General features: G+C 39.9%; 4 protein-coding genes across 6 annotated transcripts in view; 1 reads left to right on the top strand and 3 right to left on the bottom strand.

Annotated features, from left to right (window-relative positions):
* The window catches only part of LOC135934457 (roundabout homolog 2-like), a 73306-nt gene extending 63226 nt beyond the window's left edge, over positions 1 to 10080 (top strand). The window contains exons 3-18 of one of the 3 annotated variants that reach the window (XM_065476227.1): positions 3242 to 3395; positions 3916 to 4046; positions 4133 to 4399; positions 4564 to 4691; positions 4898 to 5258; positions 5593 to 6140; positions 6198 to 6423; positions 6480 to 6595; positions 6678 to 7041; positions 7156 to 7421; positions 7480 to 7612; positions 7671 to 7855; positions 8023 to 8257; positions 8366 to 8517; positions 8573 to 8738; positions 8913 to 10080. In XM_065476227.1, the coding sequence (XP_065332299.1) occupies positions 3242 to 3395; positions 3916 to 4046; positions 4133 to 4399; positions 4564 to 4691; positions 4898 to 5258; positions 5593 to 6140; positions 6198 to 6423; positions 6480 to 6595; positions 6678 to 7041; positions 7156 to 7421; positions 7480 to 7612; positions 7671 to 7855; positions 8023 to 8257; positions 8366 to 8517; positions 8573 to 8738; positions 8913 to 9016 (3536 nt within the window). In that variant the 3' untranslated portion in view covers positions 9017 to 10080. Of the gene's footprint in view, positions 1 to 3241; positions 3396 to 3915; positions 4047 to 4132; positions 4400 to 4563; positions 4692 to 4897; positions 5259 to 5592; positions 6141 to 6197; positions 6424 to 6479; positions 6596 to 6677; positions 7042 to 7152; positions 7422 to 7479; positions 7613 to 7670; positions 7856 to 8022; positions 8258 to 8349; positions 8518 to 8572; positions 8739 to 8912 lie in introns of those variants that run through there. The other 2 variants (XM_065476218.1, XM_065476236.1) reach the window with 2 other exon arrangements.
* Positions 10081 to 10084: 4 nt separating this feature from the next.
* On the bottom strand, positions 10085 to 10905 carry LOC135934472 (C-type lectin BfL-2-like). The gene is made up of 4 exons (XM_065476249.1): positions 10804 to 10905; positions 10675 to 10727; positions 10521 to 10623; positions 10085 to 10463 (listed from the first exon to the last, which is right to left on the bottom strand). The coding sequence occupies exons 1-4, from the start codon at positions 10880 to 10882 to the stop codon at positions 10195 to 10197; spliced, it is 504 nt and encodes a 167-aa protein (XP_065332321.1). The 5' UTR covers positions 10883 to 10905; the 3' UTR covers positions 10085 to 10194.
* A 160-nt stretch (positions 10906 to 11065) lies between these two features.
* On the bottom strand, positions 11066 to 16430 carry LOC135933910 (macrophage mannose receptor 1-like). The gene is made up of 30 exons (XM_065475322.1): positions 16387 to 16430; positions 16232 to 16328; positions 16082 to 16179; positions 15507 to 16013; positions 15423 to 15456; positions 15294 to 15361; positions 15122 to 15224; positions 14830 to 15062; positions 14715 to 14768; positions 14631 to 14664; positions 14497 to 14567; positions 14334 to 14436; positions 14013 to 14278; positions 13904 to 13960; positions 13817 to 13850; positions 13702 to 13763; positions 13541 to 13643; positions 12962 to 13206; positions 12850 to 12906; positions 12768 to 12801; positions 12640 to 12710; positions 12479 to 12584; positions 12316 to 12427; positions 12115 to 12247; positions 12000 to 12059; positions 11911 to 11944; positions 11786 to 11844; positions 11626 to 11728; positions 11320 to 11567; positions 11066 to 11267 (listed from the first exon to the last, which is right to left on the bottom strand). The coding sequence occupies exons 1-30, from the start codon at positions 16423 to 16425 to the stop codon at positions 11259 to 11261; spliced, it is 3234 nt and encodes a 1077-aa protein (XP_065331394.1). The 5' UTR covers positions 16426 to 16430; the 3' UTR covers positions 11066 to 11258.
* Positions 16431 to 17544: 1114 nt separating this feature from the next.
* LOC135942684 (uncharacterized) lies at positions 17545 to 26935 on the bottom strand. The gene is made up of 34 exons (XM_065488984.1): positions 26802 to 26935; positions 26646 to 26745; positions 26499 to 26593; positions 25617 to 26438; positions 25529 to 25562; positions 25401 to 25468; positions 25241 to 25343; positions 24944 to 25173; positions 24841 to 24885; positions 23923 to 23956; positions 23786 to 23856; positions 23628 to 23727; positions 23297 to 23571; positions 21881 to 21985; positions 21727 to 21823; positions 21574 to 21674; positions 20827 to 21513; positions 20723 to 20774; positions 20620 to 20666; positions 20522 to 20555; positions 20409 to 20470; positions 20248 to 20350; positions 19630 to 19874; positions 19516 to 19572; positions 19418 to 19451; positions 18925 to 18992; positions 18768 to 18876; positions 18603 to 18714; positions 18408 to 18549; positions 18291 to 18353; positions 18197 to 18230; positions 18088 to 18146; positions 17932 to 18034; positions 17545 to 17876 (listed from the first exon to the last, which is right to left on the bottom strand). The coding sequence occupies exons 1-34, from the start codon at positions 26856 to 26858 to the stop codon at positions 17626 to 17628; spliced, it is 4599 nt and encodes a 1532-aa protein (XP_065345056.1). The 5' UTR covers positions 26859 to 26935; the 3' UTR covers positions 17545 to 17625.
* Positions 26936 to 27753: the final 818 nt, after the last annotated feature.

Here is a 27753-nt window from a genome sequence, read left to right as displayed (position 1 = left end):
GACGAAACGAAACGAGAGGGAGCGAGATATCGACTCACTGTCGCCGCGTCGCCGCCGCCACCACGGCCGAATGATAATTTTTACTATCTCGTTGCAATTAGCGCGTTGTATTGTGAGCTAGCTGGCTAGGGGAGGCAGCCCCGAGATAATGGCGCGTCGGCTATTAGATTATTCATGGCGCTTAATTGTGCGCTCAGTGAAGACGTCAGCGGAAAAAAATAATCAATCATTGTGAAAGCCGACGTGAATGTGCAATTGTTTGGTCACTCTCGAGCAGGAGAATGCAAATGGAGTGCGTCGAGCGATAAAATAAAATTAGCTCAAGTTGAAAAATGTGTTTGCATTGATTGATGGCTGCTTTCCTTGCGTCTGTGTAATTAGTGCGCACTTAAAAGTTTCCAGCCCATTGCCGTGCAAGTGGAGCCCACGACTTTGTGTGAAAACTCGTTAAATCTTAATTTTTAAATTATTACCCACTTTGTAAGCTAATGAAAGTGGAGTGCTTGTTCTCAGGTTCGTCATTTAGTAGACCGAATCTAAGAGAAGCAACAACGCAGACGAAAATCACACGATACATAGATATAGACCAACTTCGAATTAGTTAAAGAATAAAAAAAATATGAGGGAATTATTTAAACCACCCTAATTATCGCTGGAGTTATTGTGGTAATTTTAAAGTAATCCGGCTGGTTCAAATAACAAGATAATTTGCCTCGACAGTATACGGATTCGGCAAATGAATAGACCACTCAACGAAAGCGCTTCTGACGTGCTGGATATCATCTTTCACAATTCTGATGAAACAGACTCACAAAGCCTTTTCCATTTGGATAATGAAGTAAAAAGACCGCATCAGATTCCCTCAAACGCGCCTCTTTTACCCTTTTCGGCATCCCTTTCGAAATCACGAGCAGCGAAGCCACCGTGCTGAAACGCCTGCACAGAAAATGCGGACAAAAAGCTGGAGCACGCACGGTCGGTGGGTAAATTTGGTCGGCATGCGCGAAATTTGATTAACCTGCCCTCGGCCGGCTCAATCAGCAGCTGCGGGGCGGTTTTCGGGGCTGCTGCTGAGCAATCAGGCCGGCCCGGTGTTTGCCATTCCTGCAGGCTGTTTGATTTCACAATGAATCATCCCCCGCGCGCGTACGCAGCACATTACGCGTTTCCTTTTTATTTATTTGCCCGGCCTCTTGCACTGACGTTGACGATTTCGACCGGCGCGAACCCTCTGCGTCAGCATGTCTGCAGTCGCAGGTGGATTCTGCCGTACGTACTATTGATTCTCTATTTGTATTATCATTGTGGATCCGGCGGCAAACAGCAACTAATGAGGCTAAGGGGGCCAGAAACCCGCCGTCTGATGCCGAGTACGTTTTATTTGCGAGGGAGGCACGTTGCCGGGGGTGACTTTGCCCGCGCACACTTCCCCTGGCGTTGCCTATTCACAAGGAGCAGCCGAGAGAGAGATGCTGTGTGCATGCGGTTTCAGATAAAAACGCGCGCGGCTGGCTGCTCCGAATGGCGAGATAATTGAATGACTCCCCACACTTGCTTCCTGGCCTGGACCTAATGGGATCCGAATAATGCGATAGGCTGAATCGGAAATATTCACACGCAGGCATAGCTGATTGCACCTAAATGGAGACGAGATGCTGTTTTGTTGCGGCTGCGGGTACCCACGGAGGCTGGCTGCCCCGAAACGCAGTTAAAAGATAAATTACGTCCGCTGCCTGTGAGAGAAAATCGGATATGTTGGGTAATTTGTAGGGAAACAGTACAAACCACCGCATCGTTTTCCTTTTACGGGAAAACGCAATAATCTTCAGGCTAAATGCGGGGAAACAAATTTGAATTTTGTATATGCATCGAAATAAATAGGGAATAGGTTAATCAGAAAACGGTTCGAGGCGAAACAACAAATCACACCGAGGATTATCTGTTGGGCGTAATGAAGTCAATTAATTTGACAAACAGGCGTGAAAGCCGACGGCCGAGCCCAATTCCGTGTTTGCATTTCCCACGTGTACACAGCATTCGCTTTGTATACAACGCTTTTATTACGCACTTCTAAAAATCGGCACAGCCTCAGGTTTATTCTTTCCTCTCTCTCTCTCTTGCACTACTCGTTTCATCCAAAGAATATTAAACAAGTCGTTTATTCTCAGAGGGATTTTCCGCCACTCTTTCTAGCGCTGAGCACAATGTGCCTTAGTAATAATAATAATTTGGCTCAAAGACGAAGGGCGAAAATGAAAAATGTGCTCTCTCGCGCATTTATTATTAACGAAAACGCGAGCGTCACCATGGGCGTTGAGCTCTTTCGAGAAAACCATTGTTTCCCACGTGATCCCATTACTTGATGCGCGTTTGTCGCGGCTATTCCTTCTTTCCTATGCGTACATCCAAACACAAGTAAAACCAACGTAAATAAATACATCGGCTGGAAACACGTGCTGAGCAACAGCGAAAGGAAACCGCCGGCGCGCCTATTAAATTCAGATTAAAGCAACTCGAGCGAGTGTGTGATGCGTAATTGAAAACAACACACGCGCGCTCTCGCAAAGCGAAGAAGCACGCCTTGGAAAATTTCGCTTTCATCCGGTGATTTTAAATGCATAAAGGCAGATTTTCGCTACACACAAAAGCAAAGTTGAGAGCAGTAAGAAGCGAAAATAAAAGCGTTCAGCCAAGTTTTGGAAAGCTATTTTAATTCAAAAGTTTGCGCAGGCGAGAGAAGCGGGCCTTACGTCCTATTGTGTCTGTCGGGAATATTAAGCAGTTGGCTCCTCGAGCGCAATAAGGCGGAAGGCCCGTTTGCAGTAGTTTTAAATGGCATGTTTTATTCCCCTTGCTGGCTTTACAGGCGGTGTGTGCGCCGAGTGCTAATGAAACCGAGGAAGCCAGCCTTTTCCACGTTTTGTTAAAAATACTCCTCAAACGCGCCGAGCCATCCATCTCTCTTTCGGGATGACACGCGCCAAGATTTCGCTGCAACCGGAACTCGCAGTCGTCGTGACTCATTTTAAGAAGTCGCATTTCGGAATAAAAAATTGATTTATGCGTCTGGCCAGGCACTAAACCTGCGCTTCTGCTCGAAAATCGCCTCTTGAATAAACAGCAGAAAGCACTTTACGAATATTTTCTCTCCCTGACTTCCACTTTACACATATTTCGTTCTGACAGATTCGCGCACTATATCATTTCTTCTAACGAGCCGCCCGTCTGCTTTTGATTTCAGTGTTGCGCGACGAGTTCAGAGTGGAACCGAAAGGCACCAGCGTGGCCCAGGGCGAACCGGCCCTGCTCGAGTGCGGTGGCCCCAAAGGTCACCCGGAGCCCACCATCAGTTGGCTGAAAGACAACCGCCCCATCGACACCGAAAATACTAGAAGGTAAGTTCAATTTCAATCAATGTGCAACGTTAAAATTAAAACATCATGATTATTATCAGACAATTTTTTATTAAAGTAGATTGGACAGTGGCACAGTTGCCCGACAGCCTACATAGTCGTTTAAAATAAAAATAAAATCAAAAACTGAAAAATACAATAAAAAGTGAACATTATTTAGTGGTGTGTATTTGAAATATTCTCAGATATTTTTTAATTTTCCTAGAACAACTTGTAATTATCTTTTCATCGCCCGTGGTTTAAGTCGAGTAAATGTTAAAATACTGTCGAGCTATGACTATTTTAAATACTGTGATACCGGCATTTTACTTTTGGTATCTAACAGAAAAATTACACAAAAACCACTATCAATGATGCAGAAAATATTATTAATCAGATAGAACTCTTCTCGGTTTACTTTCAAAGACCTCCAGCTGGAGTAGACAGATAAAAAACATGTTAACATACTTCCATACTTTTCTGCCTTTCGCTTTCCACGCTCACATTTTTCCATATTCTGCAGAATTCGCATTGTGGATGGAGGAAATTTGCTGATAAACGATGCGCGACAAAGTGACGAGGGTAGCTACCAGTGCGTGGCCACAAATGTCGTCGGGCACCGCAGCTCTAAGGCCGCCGTTCTCTCAGTTCACGGTGAGTTGAAATTCCGCTCATCCACTTTGAATTTTCTCCTCGGTTTCAGGCGTCTCTAAATTTCTACTCGTTTCTCGTTTTTTCAGTCAAACCTTACATCATAAAGGCACCAAAAGATGTGACTGAACTGCAGGGATTGAGCGCCGAGTTCAGCTGCCGGGTTGACGGTGACCCGGTGCCCAAAATCCTGTGGAGCAGGGCAGACGGGAAAATGCCGCACGGCAGAGCGCATATTTTAGAAGATAAGTCACTACGCATTGAAGACCTGCAACCCGGAGACGACGGACTGTACATTTGCAATGCAGAAAATGTTGTTGGATCGATTACAGCTCAGGCCCATCTCACCGTGCACTGTGAGTTGCTTTTATAAAGCGAGTAGATTTACATCTACAAAACAAGAAGTGTACTCTGATTATTAAAAAAAAACGCATTTTTATTACTCTCTAAAAAGTGGTTTCAAGTTAGTGGTGTCTATGCCTTGAACCGTAAGTAATGCGAAACGTTGACTTTGTTGTAGCGCCGCCTGATTTCATTGTCAGGCCTGATGACCGCAAAGTAGCTGTCAATGGTGTGACAACATTCACTTGCTCAGCTCACGGACAGCCACCGCCTTCGGTTTTCTGGAGCAAGGAGGGCAATAGTCAGGTAATGTATGACCGCTTGAAAACTCGCTTTACCCGAACCTCGATTTCATTTGCTTGACACTGGCACGTTTAGCCTGACAGGGATTTCGATTAATTAATGTTGACGGTTTTCCCCCGATTGACTCACGGAAAGCCGTCATGAAGTTTGCCACTGGGTGTCAGAGAGATTAAAGGCACTTATGCTGACTGTTTACTTTGCGTGTTTAGGTGCTGATGTTCCCCGGGCACGACTACGGGCGTCTGCACGTCAGCTCGGCGGGCGAACTTGTGGTCAGGGGGGCTCGACGGGGCGATTCCGGCTACTACATTTGCTCGGCTTTGAGCGTCGCTGGCTCCAAAATCGCTAAAGCCCTTCTGGAGGTGACCTCTGTGGACGACAACCCCCCGCCTTTGATCCAAATCGGACCATCAAACCAAACGCTCCCTGTTAATACAAAAGCCGTGCTTCCGTGCTCAGTGTCTGGAGATTCGGAGCCAAAGGTCAGATGGAGCAAAGACGGGGTCAACCTGAATTTGGATAAGACTGGAAGGGTGTCTGTCAGTGATAAAGGCACTCTTATTATTGATGGTAAGTGATATAAAAAAACTGGCCGTGTTATCATAGTAGATGATAAACTAAGAAACATAAATAAATTATTCGTCCTGGTTGTGTTGAAATTGCGCGCATCTCGACAACAAAACTCAATTTTTCTTGTTGCGAGAAAAGATGCAAGAATCAATTTGACGGTGCTTGTTGAGCGATGCGCAATTTCACAGCCACTGGGACGTTATGCAGATTGTTACTTCGCACTGGAGTTAGTTATGCAACCAGCGCAAGCCAGCTGTGATGAAATTGCATAACTATTTCCAGTTTACGTCAAGTATTACTTTTTTATGATTTTAACAAATTTCCCATTCTACAGAACTGCAGATGAGCGACACGGGACTGTTCACCTGCACCGCTTACTCTGAGAGTGGCGAGTCAACGTGGGCAGCTTCCCTGATCGTGGTGCCTCAGGATCACAAGCACATCCATCGCATGCCAGATCCAGACGCCTTTCCCGGAGCGCCAAGCAAGCCTTTCGTGTCTAACGTAACAGACACGTCCGTGCTGCTTTCCTGGAGGGCAAGCTCACCTGGCGCTTCGCAACTCGTTGGCTTCACCGTGGAGGTTTTCAGCAGTGAGCTGCAAAGTGGATGGAGCGTTGCTGCTCACCGCGTCACTGGCAGCAGTATTAAGATCACGCAGCTCAAGCCCAACACCAGCTACATTTTCATAGTGAGGGCTGAGAACTCGCACGGGCTGTCACCACCCAGCACATTGTCGGAGAAAATTATTACCTTAGCGAGGAGAGGGAACAACGGCGTGGAATTTGATTTGCAAGACGTGAGGCAGAGGCTCAGCTCAAAAATTGTCGAGCTGAAGGATGCTCAGCCTGCGAGTTCCACGTCGGTTAGACTGGTTTGGGAGGTAAGGTAGACGGAAAAGAAAAAACTTTTTATGCTAAACATAAGTTTATTTTTACAGATACTCTCAGAAGAGCAGTATGTAGAGGGTTTTTACGTCCGCTTCAGGGACGTCTCGAGTGGTTCTCAAAATTACGCCATGGCCACAGTTCTTAATTCAGGAGCTGTGAGCTATGTGGTGCGTCAGCTGAAAGAATTCACAACATATGAGTTCTTCCTAGTGCCCTTCTACAAGACTGTTGAGGGCCAACCCTCCAATTCGCGTACCGTCCAGACAACCGAGGATTGTGAGTGCTTTCTTATTCTTTGTTTGCGCAATGCAAATGCCTTGTTTTATCCACAGTGCCATCGGCGGCGCCTGAAAATGTGCTTGTGGGAATGATAAATAATACATCAGCTTTCGTCAAGTGGAGTCCGCCACCACCACAGCATCACAAAGGTATCCTACAAGGCTACAAGGTACGATTAATTTCATAAAATATAAAAATATATTTGGGTTTCTCGAAAAAATCAGTTGGTTAATTTTTTCCTTTCTTTATAGATTCAAGTTAAAAGCGCGAACAGCAGCAGGGTTCTTGCCCAGATGACCCTGAACGCGACCACCCTGACCGTGCGCCTGAACAATTTGACGACAGGCGTTTCCTATGCTGTGCGAGTGGTTGCATACAACAGAGCAGGAATGGGCCCCTACTCACCCCCAATCCTCCTCACCATGGACCCAGCCTCTCTGCACCTGAGCGACTCGAACCTTCAGAATGCAGGAGAGTCGGGAAATCCACTTCTGCATCACAATTGGCATGTGCTCTTTGCTGCCCTGGTTTCTCTTGTTCTGCTCGTGATGGGTGCCGTGCTTTACTACGTCCGAAAACATCACTCCAGCAAAAAGCAGCTCGGCCATCAAAGTGGTTAGTCCAAAAGTTTAATTTCTTCTTATGTCAGCATCTCATTCATGTTTGATTTCGTCCTTGTTTTTGTTTTTAAAATAACTATGATGGATTCTAACCTTCAATTCCCAGCAGTTCCTGTGGTCAAAGCGATGGAATTGACTTCCCTAGACATGGGAAACACAAAACAAGCTCCTTTGTGGATTGATCGCGGTTGGGGCGCCCAGGACAGGAACACTCCCGGCACACAAAATCTCCTCTCTGGCTCCAACGCTGGTTCTGATTATGCGGAAGTTGATCCTAGGGGGCTTTCTACCTTTGGAAGGAGGGAGCCACCCCAATTGCCTGGACCATATGCAACCACAACCCTCATTGGTTCAGCACGCAGAGACACTTCAATGGTAAGCAAAAGAAATTTATTTATAATTTTGAAAAGTATTTTGAAACACAAAATTTTAGGACGAACAAATGTTTTGCGGTGTGCCAAGCTCTTCTGCCAGTGATCCAAAAACTTCCAGCTCAAATGACTCATGTCCTCGACAGGACAACTGCAGCATGGGTTCACATGAGCATCAGTCCAATCTTTATATTGGTTAGCACAAGACGGCGATATTTTAAGTTTTTATATTTAATTAATGTTCAATCTATAGAGGACGGTGGTTTGCTGCAGCGTCACAAAAAGCCACCAAGTATACGAAACAAGATGTCAATTCTAAACAACGGCCCAATGGGTCCAAGCTGGTCGGATTTCATTCCTCCTCCCCCTCAGGAAGAACCGCCCCCACTGGGAATGAATGACCGACCAGAAACCCCCGCAAGTGCCAGACTCCTCCAGGTGAATATTTAGCTAGAAATTTTTATTTTTATAAAAATTATTTTCTTTATATATTTAACCATGTATTTCCATTATTAATAAATGATGTTTTTTTCTAAGTGGTATTTTGAAGCGTTATAAAGATCAATATTGCTCGAAGTTTGCCACTAATTCCTGTGATTTTATAGTCGTTGCAGGCGTTGAAAAAAGGCACAAGTCCACTTCCAAACCGGAGGCTCCACATGAACTGGAATAGCATGTCCAGCGAGTCCCGATTCCCGGCACCCACCCAGCCACCACCTGGAGTTCCTTATGATGAGCTTGGCTTGACTGACCGGGGAATCCAGTCTTCGCTTCCCAGTTTGACCGGAGAGTCAGCTCGTCTGCTCGGAAGCAACAGGCGCAACATTGTGCCTGAAATTGGTATGCATCAATGCCACTGAAATTCAACATTTTTTGTTTTTGTTTTGTTTGCGTCTTTAAGCTGATATTGCTGCACGAATTTTTTAAAATAGTGTGATATGATTCTAGCTGACTACAGTGAGGCAGAGTACAGTGTTGCGGGAGAACCAGGACAGGGATACAGCAGCGCTCAGACCAGTGAAGAGGATGACCACGTAAACGGTAACTGCTGCTCATGCAGCGATGCTGACGGCGCCTATGAAGAACAAGCAATGACAAAGGTGAGCTGGAAAATATGATTGTGCGAACAATTGTACTCAATTGATTCGATTTTAGATCTGTCAGCATGCTGGGCGCCAGCAGCAAAGGAGGTTCGAGCGTCCGCACAAAAGGCCGACCTCGCCATATAGTTCGGATTCGAACTACAGCAGTGGCCGACAAAGGCGTGACAGAGCTCCCAGGAGAAAACAGCCAAATATTTCTAATTCGCTAGATAGACCGGGTAAGATTAATTGTGCGTTATATGAATCAATGGCAAAGTGCAATTAAAAAATATCAATAATGTTTTGACAACTGAAGTGTCTAGAAATTCAATTGAGACGTGAAGGAACGAAATTTTTGATAAGATAAAAATTTTACTGCGATGGAGATAAATGAAAAATTAATTAATTTGCAGAAGGTCACCCTTACTGGTCAAACACGTCACCGCTAACAAGTCCCCACAGTCCTAATTCGGCGCACAAGCCACCTCTGCCTCCAACTCTCGCTCATCAGCAATAGAGAGCCGCTGTCTCTCAAGATGCTCAAATCGATTTCTCCTCATTTCTTTTCTTGCTGTAGAATGTGTTTTACATACATGTACTCTATCTCTATCTCTCTTGTTACGCTGTGATTTGGCAATAATTGCCACACATCATTTATCGGTGTGCAAAATGTAATATGCAGCAAATGTAGGGGGATAAACATGAACAGGCAATGTCGCCATTGTTAATTTGTAATTTATTAAGGCTGTGTATAGTCCTAGATCAATGTGGATGAGACGTAACACGCGCGAATAATCCCTCTCTTGAAACTAACCCAAACACTCATTCTTGGTAATAAAAACTAGACGCAAGGCGGGCTCTTTGGTTTTTTGGTTCTTTCGGATTTGCAACTTCCTATTTCCATTTTGAATCGATGTTAAAATTTGCCAACACCAAAAAGAAAAAAATGCAACTTCTCCTTGGCCATCAATTATAATTGACAGGAACCTTGATAGGAGAACTTTGCAGAACGTAATGAAATATTGCAGATGATAACAGTGTAAATCTAATCATTGCTCTATAGAAACTGTCAAAAGTTATCAGCTTAGGAACGTGTCAAAATGACCATTTTTGTATACTTGTTATGGGACATAGCAAAAAAAAATAACGAAAAGCAATGCAACCTTAGGAGCCACAGATCCACGCCGTAAAATAGCTAATATTGCTGTACAAGTTTGCATCCACTACTTTGAATAACATGTCAGTAATACCATAGGATTAAGGCCAACTATGATGTTCTAGTGCAGGAAATGAAATGTTGCTGGAATGTAAAAATCAAATGAATGTATAGGTTTGATGTCAAACCTTTTGGAAAAAATGAACGTGTTTCTGATCTGACTAGTTAAAACGCAAATGTGTATTGATATGGCAAACAGTAAAAAACTGCTTTCGGTTTTCTTTTTAATTTTGAAAACACTGCCATTCTGACTGACAAAACTAATATAATAAGTAATAATGGGCTAAATTGAAAGACACGACCATCCATGTCTAAGAATATTTCATGTAGGAAATTCAAAATGATTAAATATTAATAAAAAATAATCTGCTGATTTTTATTTGAATCTTTACTCACTTTCAATAATCTCTCTTAACATACATTGAAAATAACAGCACAAAACGTAATTATTATATATGCCGTTATAATCTAGACGGTATTTAATAAAGGCGTCGAGCGCAAATGTCGTAAAATTCGCACATGTACGGGTAGACAAGTTCGCAAGGAGCGTCGTTCATGGCCAGAATGCCAGTTTTGTTCCAAATGTGTACACAATCCTCTTTGATACCGTTGGTAGGGTTGTTTCCTGAAGGTTCACCCGCGTGCCACGAAGAGATTTCAAATGGAGCACCCGAGGAGATCCAATAGAAATTCAACTCGTTTCCGAGATCAGTGCCTCCGATCCAAATTCTGTTCGTGATGTCCGGCCCTGATAAAGATTCATTGAGCAAGATCAAATCAAAATTTAGGGTCAAATTTTTTTTACCAAAGTAGTCGAGAATATCGGTCCATTCTTGCTCAGTTTCAATCGTCAGCAATTCAAACCCTTGACTTTTACAATCCTTGACTGCGTCATACCAAGATGCTGGCTGAAATATTGATTTGTTTTAAGAAACCTGATAATGAGTCTGGAAACTTACCCCAACGATGTTTCTTGACACTACTTTGCCGCTCTTTAAAGTCACTAACCCATCTACGGGGAAATTTGAACATTATAATTCTATCAATTTTTTGTTTTGTGAAGCGCTTAAAGGGTGTGGTTTTTGTACCTTTATTTACAGGATTCGCCAGCGAGACAGCAAGAGAAGAGCAAAGAAGAATATGAAGAATCGTCCGGAGCTGCTTCATTCTTGACTCTGAATGACTAGACTATGGTCTTATTTGGAAGCTATATAATCTTTTTATCTATTCAGAAATGACAGCTAAATCAATCCATAAGATTTGTGCGTCAAACGAAAAATATTGAATAGATCTTTTCTTGATTAATGATTAGATAGCTGAGGAATGACGTAGAAATTGCAATAAAACAAATTTTCTCTTTTTTCAAGATTCATTATTTTTATTTCCACGCGAACAATAATAAAATCAAATTGCATCCCTATTATCCCGAAAGTTTTATTTCAAATAAAATTACGCGTGCGTAGAAGTGCGTTCAAAAACAAATACGTTAATGAAAAGAATACGATCGCAAGTGAATGTGCCAGCGTCCCACAATGGTCAAATTTTATTGCTCCTGAAAATTAGTAAATCAATTTAAATCGTTTGCCGCAGATTTCAATTCTTACTTCACATATGTATCTGTAACCAGTGCTGCATGTTGAGGAATGAAGGACGTTTTGTGAATATCCAGAAATGGTGGAAAACACAATAGTCACGCAATTTTCTGTGAAAACATTATCGGGCTGCCCTGATCCCCAGAAAAGTCCAGCGTCAACAAATGTTCCCGAGGGGCACCAACCATAAGTATATGTACGTCCAATTCCGTCATTGACTGCCGACGTCCAGAATGAAATAGAAGAATATTTCATATCCGCTGGTCGTGAAAATACACTGTTAAGTCAGGAGCGCGAAAGTACGTATGTTGCAAAAACCATTATTGAGGTCCACGAGGCAGTTCTGTTCTGCTACAGTCTCTATGCTCAACAACCGCATGCCGTATTTGCAACACTCGGTCAAAGCTAGGTCATTTGAAAGCTGCGTCAAGAACAATTAATGGAATTTCCAAATTTAGATTCAGCAAAATGTTTTTACAGTGTTCTTGCTAAAGAAATATTTCCTTCCACAAGCTGTCTTAAATACGCCTGCTGTGGCTGTAATATCAATAATTGAATTAGCACGAAACATTATTGCTCGCGTTTGAACTATATGCTGCTTACAGCTCATGCTTTGATATTCTGATACTTGCGCGGCCTGAAAAATATATTTCTCAGATAAAATAATCTCTATGTGAAAATTTTGTATTTACTTGAGTTGCGCATGGATATTCGGCACACACAACTCCTGTTGGTACTGGCAAAGCAGGCATCTACGCCAAAACAATAATAAAATAATGTGACGTGTTACCAATATTGTTATTATACCTCGCAAACATATCTGTAGTTTGAGCTACAATCCCAGTCGTTCAAAGACTTCGTGCTGAAAGTCACAGTAGGAGACAAACTCATCACAACACATGCTTGGATTCCAGCCGCGTTATTTGGTTGATTTAATAGCCTGCATTGCAAAATCACGAAATTGATATTTATTGGATAAAATTTGATGTCTTTTGACTGGTTCAGCACCATCTTGAGTCATTCCTGTACAGTACTTCTCCAGTGTCGCACCATTTGAACCGGTATAAGCAGTCTCTGTCATTTGCTCCTGTCCAAAAATCAGCTGCATACATCAAGTAACCTGTTTCTTTGTTAGTCACCGTTTTTAAAATTCTGAATTTGTTTTTAATACTGTTATTTTTGTTAAGTTCGTAAAAGCAATTGAATTCTTCAACAGTTTCCAATTTTAGGAGAGTCATTCCAATTTTACAGCAAATATCGTAAGCTTGGTCCCAGCTCTAATTGCAATTTTTAATTAAGGGGAAATGCAAGAAATAATCATTTGGGTATTGCCTTTGAGTCAGGTGAAAATAAATATGTCCTGCCTCCACATCCAGTGACCCAACGCCCATACGAGTTTGTGTCTAAAAAAATAAAATCATTAACAAATGCTCAACATTGCAAAAGTTATTTTATCTCACCAACAAGCTCATTTTTAGAATTAAAAAGGGCTTGCTAAAATGATAATGATTTTATGATCTAAACAATAAGCGACGGACTCACGTTGAGTTTACTGGCGCAGTTTCCTGGGCACGTCGCTTCGCAGGGTGGAACGTCTCCCTTTATAATTATAAAAGTGAGGTTTTGGGAATTTATTTTCAGCGAAAAGCGAGACCTCGCAGATGAAATTATATTGTGCGCTGCAGGACACGTCGTGTATGCCATAGCCTGATAGTAGCGCCGTGTTGCTAAGTTGGAAGGCAATACACCTTTCCGTGCTAGGGTTGTCAGGCTGCCCTGTGTAAAACGCACTGGTGTTGTACAAAAACTTCTGGGTTGTGCACCAGCCAGGAGTGCTTATTGTCAGAGGTCCCAGGGTAGAGCCTGATGTCCAATACTGCCCACTAGCCTTGGCCTCAGCTAATAATTTTTTGAATTTATATATTGCAACTTAAATTACTTAGTCCACTCAATGTTTTGATTTGCGCCTCCATGCAGTTTCTGCTTATATTTTTTTTGCCATTGTTCATGTTACTTATCAGTGATACTTTTTCTTTTCGACAAATAAATCATGAGAGCAATAAATTTAAATATATAGCATGCAAATTTATCAAATTTATTCTACAGGTGTACGAGTTTGTTAAAGGCATGACATTTGTAAGAGCAGCCTAGGGATTGCTTTTTGGGTTTATATTTAAACTCATGTATAAATATGTATAGTAACGTAATATGATTGATAAACACAAAAACTAACCTGCATTAAAGTCAGCTATGCAAGCGATTTCTTCGTCTGATTCAATGCTCAGCAGTTTCAGACCGTATTTGCAGCACTCGGCCATCGCAGCATCTCGAGTTTTCTGACAATGAGATCACAATGGTGGTTAACCAGATTATATTACCAAATTTTATCCTTACAGAAGATTTGCTGACAAAATACTGTTTGCCACACCCGTTGTAAAAGTCACCATCCGATGTTGCTAATTTTAAAAGTTTGAACATAAAAAAAATCACTATTTTTGCCGATTTTTACATTTCCAATACACTGACGCGTTCACTTTTGGAGGCTATCACAACTTACATTTAAGATGGAAAATTTTATTAATTAACGCATGTTTACTTCCTGCTGACAAGTAATGCTTGGACACTCAGGAAATGGAATTGTGGCCAATGCTGTCTATTTTATTAAATTAGATAAAACTGTTAAGATCAAATTTACAAATATATACCTCGCAAATGAATCTTTTGCTGCCGGCACAATTTTCATCATTGAAGACCATATTTGTTGGTGGCAATCCTCCATCATTCATGTAATGCATGCAGTTTTCATTGTTTCCAAAATTGTCTGGTTGATTGAATCTCCACCTCAAAATATTTGAAAACGTGACGTTCTCCTCAGTATTGTCGGCGTAACACCATGTGAAAATTCCTTCATGGAATAAGTCAGTTCCTGCAACCCACGCATTGAGCCCAGCAAATGGTCTTCCGTAAATACCTTTTTCAGTAGAAAAATTTGAAAATATGTTTTAATGTAAATTAATATAAGTAACTGCTAAAATATTTTGTTATGCAAGCTTGTTCTGCGTCAGTTTCGATAGCAGCAAACGTCATTTTCCTCTTGCAGCATTCCACGCCACTATTGGACCAATTTTGCTTCAAAACAAATTCAAATCACCTTTAAATATATATGAATGAAAAAATCGTTAGTGTTACCCCGGCTTGCCCTATAAAATAAATCCTCCCACAGATTGCCAAGAAATCTCCACCAGGATTAGCTGCAGTAACTTTAATGTTTGGAATTTAATTAAACCCTAGATATATGGAATCCGAAATCAACCATGATTTACCATTTACTTCCCCATCGCTGCCTATGTACCTTGGCTAAATACGTATAGTTTTAATGATGTTAAAAAAACATACATATATCTCACATCGGTTTCGCAGGGGTAAGCTAAGCAGGAACTAGTTTTCGGTACGATTGGCAGCTATTGCCACGAGAATATCAGATTAAACTTGGTGAAATTATTTTGTGAAGAAAATATAAACCTCGCAAATATATTTCATGGGTGTCGTGCATGACCTGTCCCCAATAGTTGCGTTTTGGCTAGCTGTCACGGTCACAGTAACACAATTTTCACTTCCTGTTTTATCGCTTGGTTCACTAGCGCCCCATGATGGAGACGTGACAGCCGTGTTGTTGGATGAGCACCACACAAATGAGTTTTCCACTTTATTATCACTCCCGGATGTGAAATATTCTCCAACTAGCTCCGTGCTAACTGCGTGGGTGGGACGAAAATTTAGTTACGATTAAAACAAGAAGGAGTTCTTTTTTTACACTTCACAATTTTAGAAATTTGAATATATTCTTCCGTTGTTTCTAAGCTCAGTAGCATCATTCCAAGTGAGCAACACGCGCTGCCGGCGTCGGTCCACGATTTCTGTGAGAAATCATTGACACCAACGGATAAGTAGGAGTAATGTAATTAACAATGCTCCATATTAAATACTTGACTTGTGCTGAACATATACTGTCGGTTACCAGATTCTTTGAGAATACCATCCAAAACTGACGAGGCTATTTTAACGCGTTAAAATTTTATGAACAACATTTAATTAGTTCTATCGAAATATGTAACCTTTCACTCTTCCATCGGTTCCCAGGCTAAAATTCTGTTGCTCCAATGAGATTTTTTGTTTTGACATTTATTTTCAATACTAACGGAGGTGCAAGTGTAAGGTAGGCATAGAGGAGCTGGAGTTGTGGTTGTTGTAACTGTTGTGGTTGTTGTAGCTGCTGTGGTTGTCGTAACTGTTGTGGTTGTTGTAGCTGCTGTGGTTGTCGTAACTGTTGTGGTTGTTGTAGCTGCTGTGGTCATAACGGTAGTAGCAGCTAGTGTGGTTGTTGTGGCAGCTAAACTAATTGTTGCAGCAGGTGTAATTGTTGATGTTCCAGAAACTGTTGTAGATTCCTGAGAACTTGTAGATGCAGACGCAGATGCACTTGCAAATAGTTCAGTTGAAGTAGCAGTGGTTGAAAACGTGATTTCGCCTGTTGTCGTGTCCGTTGATAAAATGGCTGTTGAGCCTGTTAGAGACAATGTCTCTGATTTGATTGACGGCTGTGTTTCAACAGAGGTATCTTCCTGTAATGGCGGCTGAGCACTATCAGGTGAACTTCCATGGGCGCTAACTGTAGTTGTGGCAAGGTTTTTGGTCGTCACTGGAGTCTATAATAATCATAAAATAATTATATAGCGTGTAAACCCACACAATATTTGGGTTTGATATAACTTACTTGCAGTCTAGAAGTAGACCCCACCAAAACGGTTGTTCCGCCTTTGCACTTTTTAATTCCACAACATTTTTTTATGTGAATTCTTGTCGCATTTCTCTCTGTTCAATATTGAAATAATCTGTTGAAGTCAGTATATCACAAATTAGATACTTTTTGCAGTGACGATTCCTATTTTATATATTCTATTCGGTTGCAGAAATCCATTATGTAATTTGATCACATTTGAGGCGTCTGCATCGATGGTTCCCTAAATTATTCACAAATAAGCATAAGGTTTTATGCAAACGAAACTTAACTTAAATTACAAGAGCAAGAGTGATCGCAACGAAGCGCAGCACCTCCATTCCAATGAGCAACTAACAACGAGTCGTTATAGGAGTGGAAATGGGATTTTCCATGCAAAAATCAAAGCACAGAACGAATGACGGTTCGTTTCTGCGTCAATTGACTGCCTGCGTTTCCTTTTCCCTTGGTGAAATTAATTGGTTGGAAATTTTGAACTGTTTTCGTCGGAAGGGAGCGATTTTTAACGGGAAAGTTGCCTTTGATTAAGACGATTTTTAGCAAATTTTTCCTTCACGAAATAGGGTTTCGGTGTAACGGTGTTGTTATAATGGTACTTTTAATTGCAAATTTAAGTCTCCGAGAAATTAATTAGCGAATACTAGTAAGGTGCTACCTAGCAAGGAGCGAGTCGGAAAGCTTTTACAATCCTCCCAAATTCGAATGGCTGAGAGGCAATCATAGGTGTGAAGTGCCGACGACCAGGCGTTCTTTGATCTTTGAATTCGTCCTGTTAGCTCCATTTCTTTAAAAATCATCGACGTGGCTCTCAGCTTGTCTGGCGCACCCAATTGAGGGCGCAGTGGGCGGTGGGCGCACCCACAGGTGTATAATATCAGCCCGCACTCGACCCCAAATATCGCTCAGATTCTCACATAGCAAGTGCACTCGAAGCAAGCACTCAACAATCAACAATGTGAGCCAACGGCTTGATTGTTTGGCACAAAAATTTATTTAAAAGAGGATTTGTTTAACTAGATATCTTTAATACAGATTCCAAAACATGGCCAATTTTTTGTTTTTCAGAAAACCCTAAAATCTGATAGAGCATTCAAAATTTTTGACTCGATGATTTACTGAAATATCCTTTGGGACGGTGATATTTCGGAAAAAAGATATATGCCACTTAGTTTAAAATATTGCTGATAACGCGTCCATAGATACTATACGTTAGCCAAGAAATTCATATGATCGGATAAAAATTGTAATAAATACGCAAGTAAGAAAATTTTTGGAACGAGAGAAAATAAATAAATCTCCACTCATCGCGGATTTGAAACTAACCTGGTGCATCTGGTTACTTTTCAAATTAAAATTGAATTTGAAATAATTGTATTCAGTGATTTGTTGAAAAGGGTTAAGATGTTGACGACTCACACGAGAGTTTAATTGTGCTCAAATAATTTATTTATTTGATCCTTATATCATCATGCTTCCTGATCAATGTAATGTAACATTATTTGTGATAAGTGTTTTATTAATTAGGCAGCTTCACAAATGTATCGGTATGCTAATTTGCAATTAGTGGATGCGATTTTAGACAAACTGTAATCACCAATTGCAGTTGATAACGCAAGACAGTTTTCCGTGTAAATATTATTCGGCTCTCCTGTTTTCCAAGAAAATCCGCTTTCAAGCAATTTTCCCGAAGGGCACCAACCCCATGAGTTTTCCATGCCTATGCCATCGTTAGTCCCTGACGTCCAAAATGTTGCAGCGTACTTCATGTTTGCTAAAAATACGTCAGGATACATTAATTATTGAGGCTCATACACGAAAATAATCACCGTTATTCAAATCCAAAACGCACTGGAATTCGGCCAAAGTTTCAAAACTGACCAGCCGCAAACCGTATTTGCAGCATTCAGTAATAGCCGCGTCATAGGTTAGCTGTTGTTGATGTTTCATTATCATTAAACGCAACTTAAATTGTTTCAAATTACAGTGTTTGTGCTAAAGAAATATGTCCTGCTGCAAGCCTCAAAAAACTTTCCGGTCTTGGCTGTAAATTCATATATTAAAAGTCTAAAAAGTTGCAAGTTGAAAAATTACATGTCATTGTTTGGAGCTGCTGTGCATAAGTTGCCTGTTAGGAATTTATCATGTTAATTACTTTGCTACAAGAGATTCGTTCATATGCTGTTACGTCAGTCGAGCATGGTAAAACATCATTGCAAGTGACCGTGGTTGGGTTTGTTATTGCTGGCATCTAAAAATGTTAAAACATGCAGGCGCAATTTTTCAATTTAAATTATATGCGAACCTCGCAAATGAAATCATACAGAGCCGCACAATCCCAATCATTTAAATATCCATCTGTTGGAAGTACTCCGGGCTGGAAGTGCAAAAAAGTGCAAGCTTGAGCTCCCCCTAAATTATTAGGTTGGCCGCCGGCTCCAGGCCACCTTTAATTATTCTTTTAGCGTTTAGAGTTCAATTTAATTTGGACCGAACAAACCATCTAGTGTCGTTTCTGTAAAGTCGAACTCCACTGTCACACCATTCAAATTTATACGCGCAATCAAGTTGGCTTGCAGATGTCCAAAAATCCCCATTAAATTTTAATGAAACTTTTAAATTCAATTTCAACACACTTCAAAAGGCACATATGTGAAAGCATTACCTTCGTTTTTATTAAGGTCAAAGAGGCATTTAAATTCTTCATGGGTTTCAAACTTTACCATGCTCATTCCCATACTGCAGCAGAAGTCATATGAGCCAGTCCAACCAAACTGATTTCAATTAAAAGCACTATCTTGTAAATCAATTAAAAGCTTTACCTTCCTAGTGTTAGAAAATAAATAAGTACTGCCACAACCCGTGATCCATCTGCCGTAAGAATTGGAATCTATTGGAATTTTTTGTTGTAGTCGGGTATTAAACATGAGTAACACTTTTTGTACAAGATAATATGCGTTACGGGGGGCAAATTTTTGGTATATATTTAATTTTGACCTGAAATTAATGACCTTAACCTTTGATCTAAAATAATATTTCTCGAGCAAGTTGTTATGCGTAAAAAGTTACACATGCTTTCGAAAATTTCATTTCTATTTCTCAACTATAGACAGAGTATTATCCTGCATTTTGAGTTTTTAAAAATCCAGAAATACCTGAAAAATACTCATTTTTTATTAAATCTTTTGGATTTAAACATAACGGTAACTTTTCCTCAATTTATTTAATTATTCCTCAACGCTCTCTTATTTTATTTGCTTTTTATTTTGTTATTGCTATCAAGTTAAATTAAGAGAAAGATTTGAATAGGCTCACCCATTAGCTGATTTTTTGAATTGAAAAGTTTCTTCTGTAAAAATTAATGTTGGTGAAGTCTTCAATTTATTTGTCTTTCTACATATGATAAAACATACGTCTAATTTAGATGGACAGTTTCTTGGGCACGTCACGTTGCATACTGAGACATCTCCCTTCATAGAGTTTTAAATATTAAAATTTTTAAATGAAAGGGAAAAATTAAAAAGAACCTCGCAAATAAATCGATATAGGTTGGTGCATGTATTATCGTGACAACCATAATCTGTTCCAACTGCAGTGTTGGACATTTGAAAGGAAATGCATCTCTCCGTGCTGGGGTTATTAGGCTGGCCCTTGAACCACACACTGGTGCTGGGCAAGAATGTTTTTGTTGTGCACCAACCAGGTGTATTTTGGGTCAAATCACCAAGATTGGATCCCGATGTCCAGAATTGTCCAGATTCCTTGGCCTCAGCTGGTAACATTTAATTCAAAATTAATAAAAATATTTACAAAATATCGTTGGTGTATGCCAACAACGGCAGATGCACCGCTCGAGACCGTCAAAATTTTCAGTAATATTCAGTTGAAATTAGGAGTAGTTTCCTTGGTGAGTAAGCTGTTTTTACCGCCGTTTTATTTTTCTCTATATAATTCAAGAGAAACGCCCTGCTTAACTATTTTCGGGAAACAACTCGCTACACACCAAGGATGCTGCTTCTAAATTCAACTGAAAACTATACACACTATAAATTTCCAAACAAATAATCGTTTACTTTATATTTGTAATTATATTGACGAAATAATTTTATTAAAACTATCGAAAATTCGTCATGGATTCGGCCTACCTGAGTTGAAGTCGATTATGCAAGCGATTTCATCAAATGAGTCGATGCTCAGCAGTTGCAGACCGTATTTACAGCACTCAATCATCGCATCGTCTCGTTTTTTCTGAATTTAAATTATTTTTAACGCATATTCCAATTTTCAAGACTTGAAATTTCCCTACTGCAGCCTTGCTGATAAAATATTGTTTGCTACATCCACTGTAGAAATCTCCATTTGTAGATGCTAGTTTAAATATTTTATTTCAAATTTTTAGCTTCTTAGTTGATTGATTACGTTTCCAGAGCTGTGATTCGCTTACTTTCGCCGGCTGCAGATGTTTTAGAAAAATAAACATTACATCAACTATAATTATACCACAAAAATGACGTTACCTCTTGTTGACACGCAACAGCTGGACAGTCGGGGAATGGGACTGCTTCTAATAATTTAAGGAATGGGGTCTTTGAAACATAGAGAGGTTTAATAAATCAATACTTGTTGTTTGAGTACTAGCAGTGGTGGTGGCGGCGGCAGTTGAAGATGCGCCCTTTTAATTTGTCGTTGTTAATTATTAATGATATTTTGTTGAACATTATTACTGCAGTAGCAACAGCAGCGGTAGTTGAAGGACCCTTCGTGGTCGACAGCACATTTTGCGTTTGAGAATTAGTTGTAGTAGCGACACCAGAAGACGTTGATACACTTTTTGCATTTGTCGTAGTTGACAACTGACTAGAAGCAGCAGTTGTTGCTGCGCCTTTAATGCTTGTAGTGGTTAATGCTATGCTCTGTGTTGGGGAAAACGCAGTGTTTGTTGTTAAGATATTTGATCTTGCAGTTGTTCCTGAGATAATTTGCGATGGAGTAGGAGTAGAAGTGTGTTGAGCTGTGTTGCTGATCGTTACAGTAGTGGGTTGATTTCCAGCAATACTAGCAATGGGGCCCGCCAAAGTTGCATCAGAGCTTGCGGCAGGTGATTCTGGATTTAATGTATTTGACGTAGGGGACTGAATGGGCACGGAATTTTGCGTTGATGGTTCAACTGGAGCGTTTTGAGACGTTGATCCGACTATTTCAACGTTACTTGCCGATGATTTTTCCGAAGTTATATCATTTGGTAATTGATCTAGTGATGACAAGGAGTCTGGTAAGTCAGATATTGTATTTGGCTGATCTTGGATGACTGTTTGTGAGGGCTCGTCCACTGTAGACTTCTGATTTGTGCCTGGTTTAATTTTGGCAGTGTTAATTGCGGCATCAGTGGGACCATTATTTAAATTCGACGACTGAAAATTAAGAGATTAAAAATATATGAGCCAAGAGATTTTTGATGGTAAAATAGTTACGTAAATTTTCGTAGTGGCATCCGTTAGTAGATCAGATGTGCTAATGCCACACTTAGAATATCCACAGCATTTTTTTATGCGAATTCTTGTTGTGTTTCTTCCTACATAAATATTAATTAATTAATATTATCTTAAACCAGATTGATCAGACACGTTTGGCTTTGATGACTAGAATTTTTCCAATGTTCATATTGATTTGTTTCCCATTCCTTATTTTGATTGTTTTAGAGACGGCTTCATTGGTGTTTGTCTGAAACAGAATTTAAATTTGAGTTCTTTAAAAAATAGATTAAAATGACATGGCTACTAAAATTTTAATCACAATGGCGAGAGTAACTAGAGAAGAGCAGCGTAGCAATTTCATTGCAACAACTGTGTCACAATCATGGCCAATGGACAGCAGAATGCGTCTCTATCAACGTCAGTTGGTTTCACAATTCCAGTAAAAATCGTTTCCTCTCTAGCTAGAACTCATGCGCATTGTCCTTTCGTAGAAATTTATAAACTGAAAAACTGAATGCTCACTTTCACAATTAGTTTTTAATTTATCAACGTGAAACGCGAGAAAAAGGCACACATATCTGATAAGCTACTTGACCGAGACCTTTCCCAAAAGGCCAAGCCCTGATTCAATGGTAAATTTCAATTTTTGGCAATTATAAACTGAATATAATTTAATGTAGAAAATGTTAACGATATAATAAATCATAACCATCACCATCGTTTCACAGGAAACTGAATTTCCCTTGCTGTATGAGGTACTGAAATTGTGCGTCGTTCTCTGCAATTTTCACTATTCGTATGGCACATCCAAAGTATAATATTTTAAGTTTCAAAGTTTAAGTAGCAAATGTTGGAAAGCAGAACATCAGCATTAAAATTTTAAACCCTGTTAGTTATATTTCAGGCGTAGTCATAAAATATATCATTATTGTAAATTTTAAACAACATTTAATCCAGTGCGTGCTTAAAATGATGCCAAATCGTGGTCAGGACTTTGCTGATGAAATGATATTTAAATACAGTTGTATTCAAACCTCTAGAACAGTTATACAATGTTTTTTCAGCATGATCGCTAATTTTTTATGCGCGAAATATCATTATTTTATATTTTGCAGGGAGATATTAGCAGGAATCTATAGATAGGCAACCTGCGAATTTATTCAGCATTGCAGGTTGCATAGCCTAGTGTCTAATTAAATTCATATTTTACGGCAAGGAACTCGATTAATTTTCGAATAATAAAACACTATGATCTAATAAATAAATAAGTGCGTTTCATAACATAAAGGACACTTCTAAAAAATGAATGACCCATGAAAATGCAGAAAATATTAGCCCCAACCACTTTGTATATTGGTATGGACATTTTACTGGAACAAAACGCTTGGATTTTTTTTTACTGAGGTGCACTTTTGATTTATTCAACAAATTTTCAACTGGTCCAGGCCACAAACCGCGTTCTTCCACCACAGATCAGACGGATGAGAGCAATAATATAATTTTTTTAAATAAAATTTAATATTTAATTATGATTTGAATCAACATTTTATATTTTTGGTAAAGGGTAAAATCATGTAGCTCGCTATAGTCAATACTCTAATTTTATGAAAATAGGAATCGAGTCGGCACTTTAACCGACTCATTGTCAGTAACAACACTCACCTTCTCGCTATTAAGAGGGGTGCTGTTTGAAATGAGTAAATTACTTAAGTGGCTTCTATGGTTTTTCACAAATGTATCTCAAGCTGATTGAACAATCTACGTCATTTAGGACCAAATTTGTCGGGGGAGAGCCGCCTTTCTCCATGTATTGAATGCAGTCCTCTTTGCCGAAAAAGTTGTCTGGTTGACGTGCGTCCCACCGCAGCTCGTTTGAAGCAACGACTGGCACCAGACTGGTGTCAGGATAGAACCAATTGAAGACTCCCTCCTGTATTTGGTCGGTTCCTGCATTCCACAACAAGATTCCCGAGTACAGCTGTTTACCTGTTCCGCCTATCAAATAATTATTAAGGATTTAAAATGACAGCCGCACTTGTAAATTATAGTACTGAAGAAGGTAGTTATGCATTTTTGTTCTGCGTCTGTCTCTATGGCAGCAAGTATCATCTTCCTCTTGCAGCATTCAGTGCCACTGTTAGCCCAACTTTTCTAGAATGATATTCGTAATTGCCGTTATCTTATTTTTAAAATTTATTCCCTTAATTACCGCTGTTTTTCCAATAAAATACAGCTTGTTGCATATTGTATGGAAGCTCCCGTCAGGATTTGGTGCAGCCACTAGGAATATTGTTATGTTTTATAAGTTAATACTTAAAGTAATACGTTCATAGCCAAATGTATTACCATTAACTTGACCGTCAGCGCCTAAAAACTTGGCCTAAGAACACAATATGAAAGTTTAATAAGCTATTAGGGTATATGTTAAAATGGGTGCCATCAAAGTGTTCTACAGAAAGTGCCCTACGATGGTCTACGAGGCTTCAGAAAGTGTCCTGTTCTCTATATCTATGGGCGCACACAGCGCACAGATAGATAATTTCCTTTACCGAGTGTCCAACTCCGTTTGCAATGTCTTGGGAGGTTGTGCTTAAAACTCATAAAAAATATGTATATTCTACAAAATAGAAATCTAGCTTCAAATAATTTAACTTTTATTACTTTAATTTTTGCCAATTTGTTATATAATTAATTTTCTAAAACATGCAGTCAAACTTCTGGCTACCCTGGCTACGGCCGTTACTCACAGAAGAGCCAAAACACACGCATTTATTTGCAACTTTGAAAATGAGAAAAGTCACCATTTTTTCTACGTTAAATGACGCGAATTATGGTGTACTTAAAGTTCAACAAATTTTTTATCAATCGATATACGGTGAGATTTTTCAACTTTCCAGCACAGTTTTGTGACCTTGACATTTGACCTACAACGCCATAAACGTGTGCAATGTGTTCAGCATGTCTTGAACTTAATTTTAGTCTACAATTTTTTAATTTATCTCAACTAGAATGAGAGTTACAAACGCCTGATTGTGTCGACTTTTGTAAAAATCGTAAAAATTTGAGCCCTTGAAAAATAGTCAATTTTGAACATTTCGACTTTTAATATTAATTCAGGGTGCGTCATAGGTCCACTAGGGCAACACCTCCACCAATTTTCGTCAAAATTGGAAGAAAAATGCCAAGAGGTGGGGCTCGTCCTTATTTGGATCCTTTACAGTAGGACAATTTATGGCACCCCTGATAAAATATAATTCATCTCACGTCAGCTAGGCAAGAATAGAGGGCAGCTTTCGGCGTGATCGGAAACTTTTGATAATTGGTTAATATAATTAAACATTCCGTCAAAGATAATACGGTATAAAACCTCGCAAATATATTTCATCGGTGTCGTGCATGATCTGTCACCAATTGTTGCGTTAGTCGCAGAAACTGTCAGGGTAACACAATTTTCTGTTCCCGTTGAGTCGTTCGGCTCTCCAGCACCCCAAAGTGGAGTTGTGATTGAAACATTATTCAATGAGCACCATACAAACGAGCCTTCAACTTTATGGTCGCTTCCAGATGTGAAATATTCTCCGATTAATGCATTGTTAACTGGTTGTAACAAACACAAGTTGCTCGCATTATTATATTTCGTATATCTTAAAACATTTTCCCATACAGTCTGCAATCTTTGAAATAGCTGCATATTCATCCTTTGTTTCTAAACTCAGCAATTTCATTCCCAGAGAACAACAAGCACTGGCAGCATCCGTCCAAGTTTTCTGGATAAAGACAATTTTCAAAGCATAATAAATTAAAATCATGCAACCTGTATATACTTCCATTGAGCTGAACATGTACTGTCGATCTCCAGATATTTTAAGTGTTCCATTAATAACTGATGAGTCTATTTTTGGGGAAAGTTAAAGTTTATTAATATATTTGTTCTTTGACGATGCCATGCAACCTTTCACTCTGCCATCCGCTCCAAGGCTAGAGCCCTATTTAATAAATTGCACGCTAATTTCATTCTGAAGACATTTTAATTTGCTCACAGCAGAAGAACAATTGTAAGGGGGGCAAAGAGGTTTATTTGCGGCTGTGGTTGTTAATATCGCTGTTGTCGTGGCCGCATTAGCGGTGGTGGTGGCCGCGCCGGCAGCAGTCGTTGCACCTCCCGCGGCGCTCGTGGCCGCACCAGCGGTGGTGGTGGCCGCGCCGTCAGCGGTCGTTGCACCTCCCGCGGCGCTCGTGGCCGCACCAGCGGTGGTGGTGGCCGCTCCGGTAGTTGTTGTAGCCCCTGCGACTGTTTTCGTGGGCGCTCCTACTGCTGCAGAGGTGGTTGGACCTGCGGTGGTTGCAGCTGCTGTGGTGGTTGCGGCTGCTGTGGTGGTCGTACCAGCAGCGGCCGTGGCTCCTTTGGTGGCGATTGTGGTTGCTGCGGGGTTGGTCGGTGCCGCTGCGATTGTAGACGAACCCATGGTTAGACCATTGGTGGACAATGCTGTTGTTATTAACGGTGCACTTGACGTCGCAGCATCTGATGCAATTTTCCCAATATCTGTTGGTGTTTTGGTCACCGATGGAACATCTACAGTTGCTGCTCCTGGGTTTGTCGGATCCAACAGAGGACTCTTGTTAGATGTAAATTCTGATATGGTAGCTTTGGGCGTTGTAACTGTTCTTTCAAACACTGAGGATGATGCCGTCGGGATTAGGTCATTTGAAAACGAATCTGATGTTGTTAAAGGATCAGGAGTTTCGGACATTGTGTTTGTCTGCTCTGTTTGTGGATTTGATATTGACGGCTGATTTTCGACAATATTTTCTGCTGTAGTTATTTTAGTTAATATCGGTGCTATCTGCGTTTCTGATGGCTAAAAAGGTAGATAATGTGTAAAACAATTACTAAATCTCAAAATGTACTATACATGTACTTTTAGAGGGGAATCTGTGAGTAGTGCGGTCGTGCTATCGCTACACTTGGAGTGTCCACAGCATTTTTTGATCCGGATTCTAGTTGAGTTCCTTTCTATAAAAATTTAATGATTTCCAAATTAACGAAAGAATTGAATTATAAATACGCTTAATTCTCATGATCACGATCTTCTGAACCTTAAAATTAGGTAATTTTCCGAGCCCATTTTTTACTTTGATTGTTTTGGGGGAAGCATCACTGTAAACCTGCAATTTCAGCTATAATTAGTATTCAATTGAGACCAATTTCTAGAAATTGTAACCAAAATTGTAACCAAGAAAATGACAGAAAAAAATGTGTTATTGCGCTGCAATTTCATGATACGTGGCGCAATCTATAATATATATTATTTTCTGCTTATAGTTAAGAGAATTTAAAAGCCAGTGGAGCGTGTCCTCTCTTCCTGGAGCGTGCGCACGCCAAATGTAATTAACGTGAATCTGCCTCAAAAACGAGAAATTTTACCCTCCCACATCAATATTATATGTAATTTTATTTTATGTGACCATAATTTTACAGGAAGTAGAATTTCCCCCACCAAAATTCTGCAATGTGAAAGACCATTATACAGTGTGCTGAATATTGTGCCTGTTGGGCTGCGATGAAAAGATAAAATCATTGGTTTAAATAATATTAACTAAATAACTTCATTATTGTGGCAGAGAAATAAGACATTTTTTAAATTTTATCTTGCCCCGGACTTTTCCTATTAAAGCAATATGTAATGCAGCGAGTCTCAGAATTCAAATTTCATTACAATACTAATTTTTGAATTGTGAATGCTTACTAAAGTTATTTGCACCGTACAAATGTTAAACCGTTTTATTATTGTTAAATATTTAGGAATGTAATTTTTTTATTTGACTCATCCGACTCGTCTCATCTCTTTTTATGAAAATTTGACCTAAATTGCAAAAAAGGTAAAAGATTATAATAAATATGTAATTGCAGTATAATTTTTCTTCAAAATTCCTCTTTCTTTAATAATATATTATTTATATGTAGTAAAAGAGGCACTATGTATCTGCGTTAACTCTTGAGACCTTTTTTACAACATTTATGTAATTGATATATAAAAATTTATTTCGATAGGAAATCAGTCAGGTTGTTTTAAGTGTTTTGCTAAGTGTATAATTTGACTAATGACCAAATAAGAGCAGAACATTTAATTTTTTGTATTTTTTCGTGTCATATATGAATTCGACCCGGGCCGC

This window comes from Cloeon dipterum, chromosome 1, assembly GCF_949628265.1.
Source record: "Cloeon dipterum chromosome 1, ieCloDipt1.1, whole genome shotgun sequence".
NCBI classification, from domain to species: Eukaryota; Metazoa; Arthropoda; class Insecta; order Ephemeroptera; family Baetidae; genus Cloeon; species Cloeon dipterum.
Note: the sequence above shows the minus strand (reverse complement) of the source record. Positions and strands in the feature narration are given on the sequence as shown.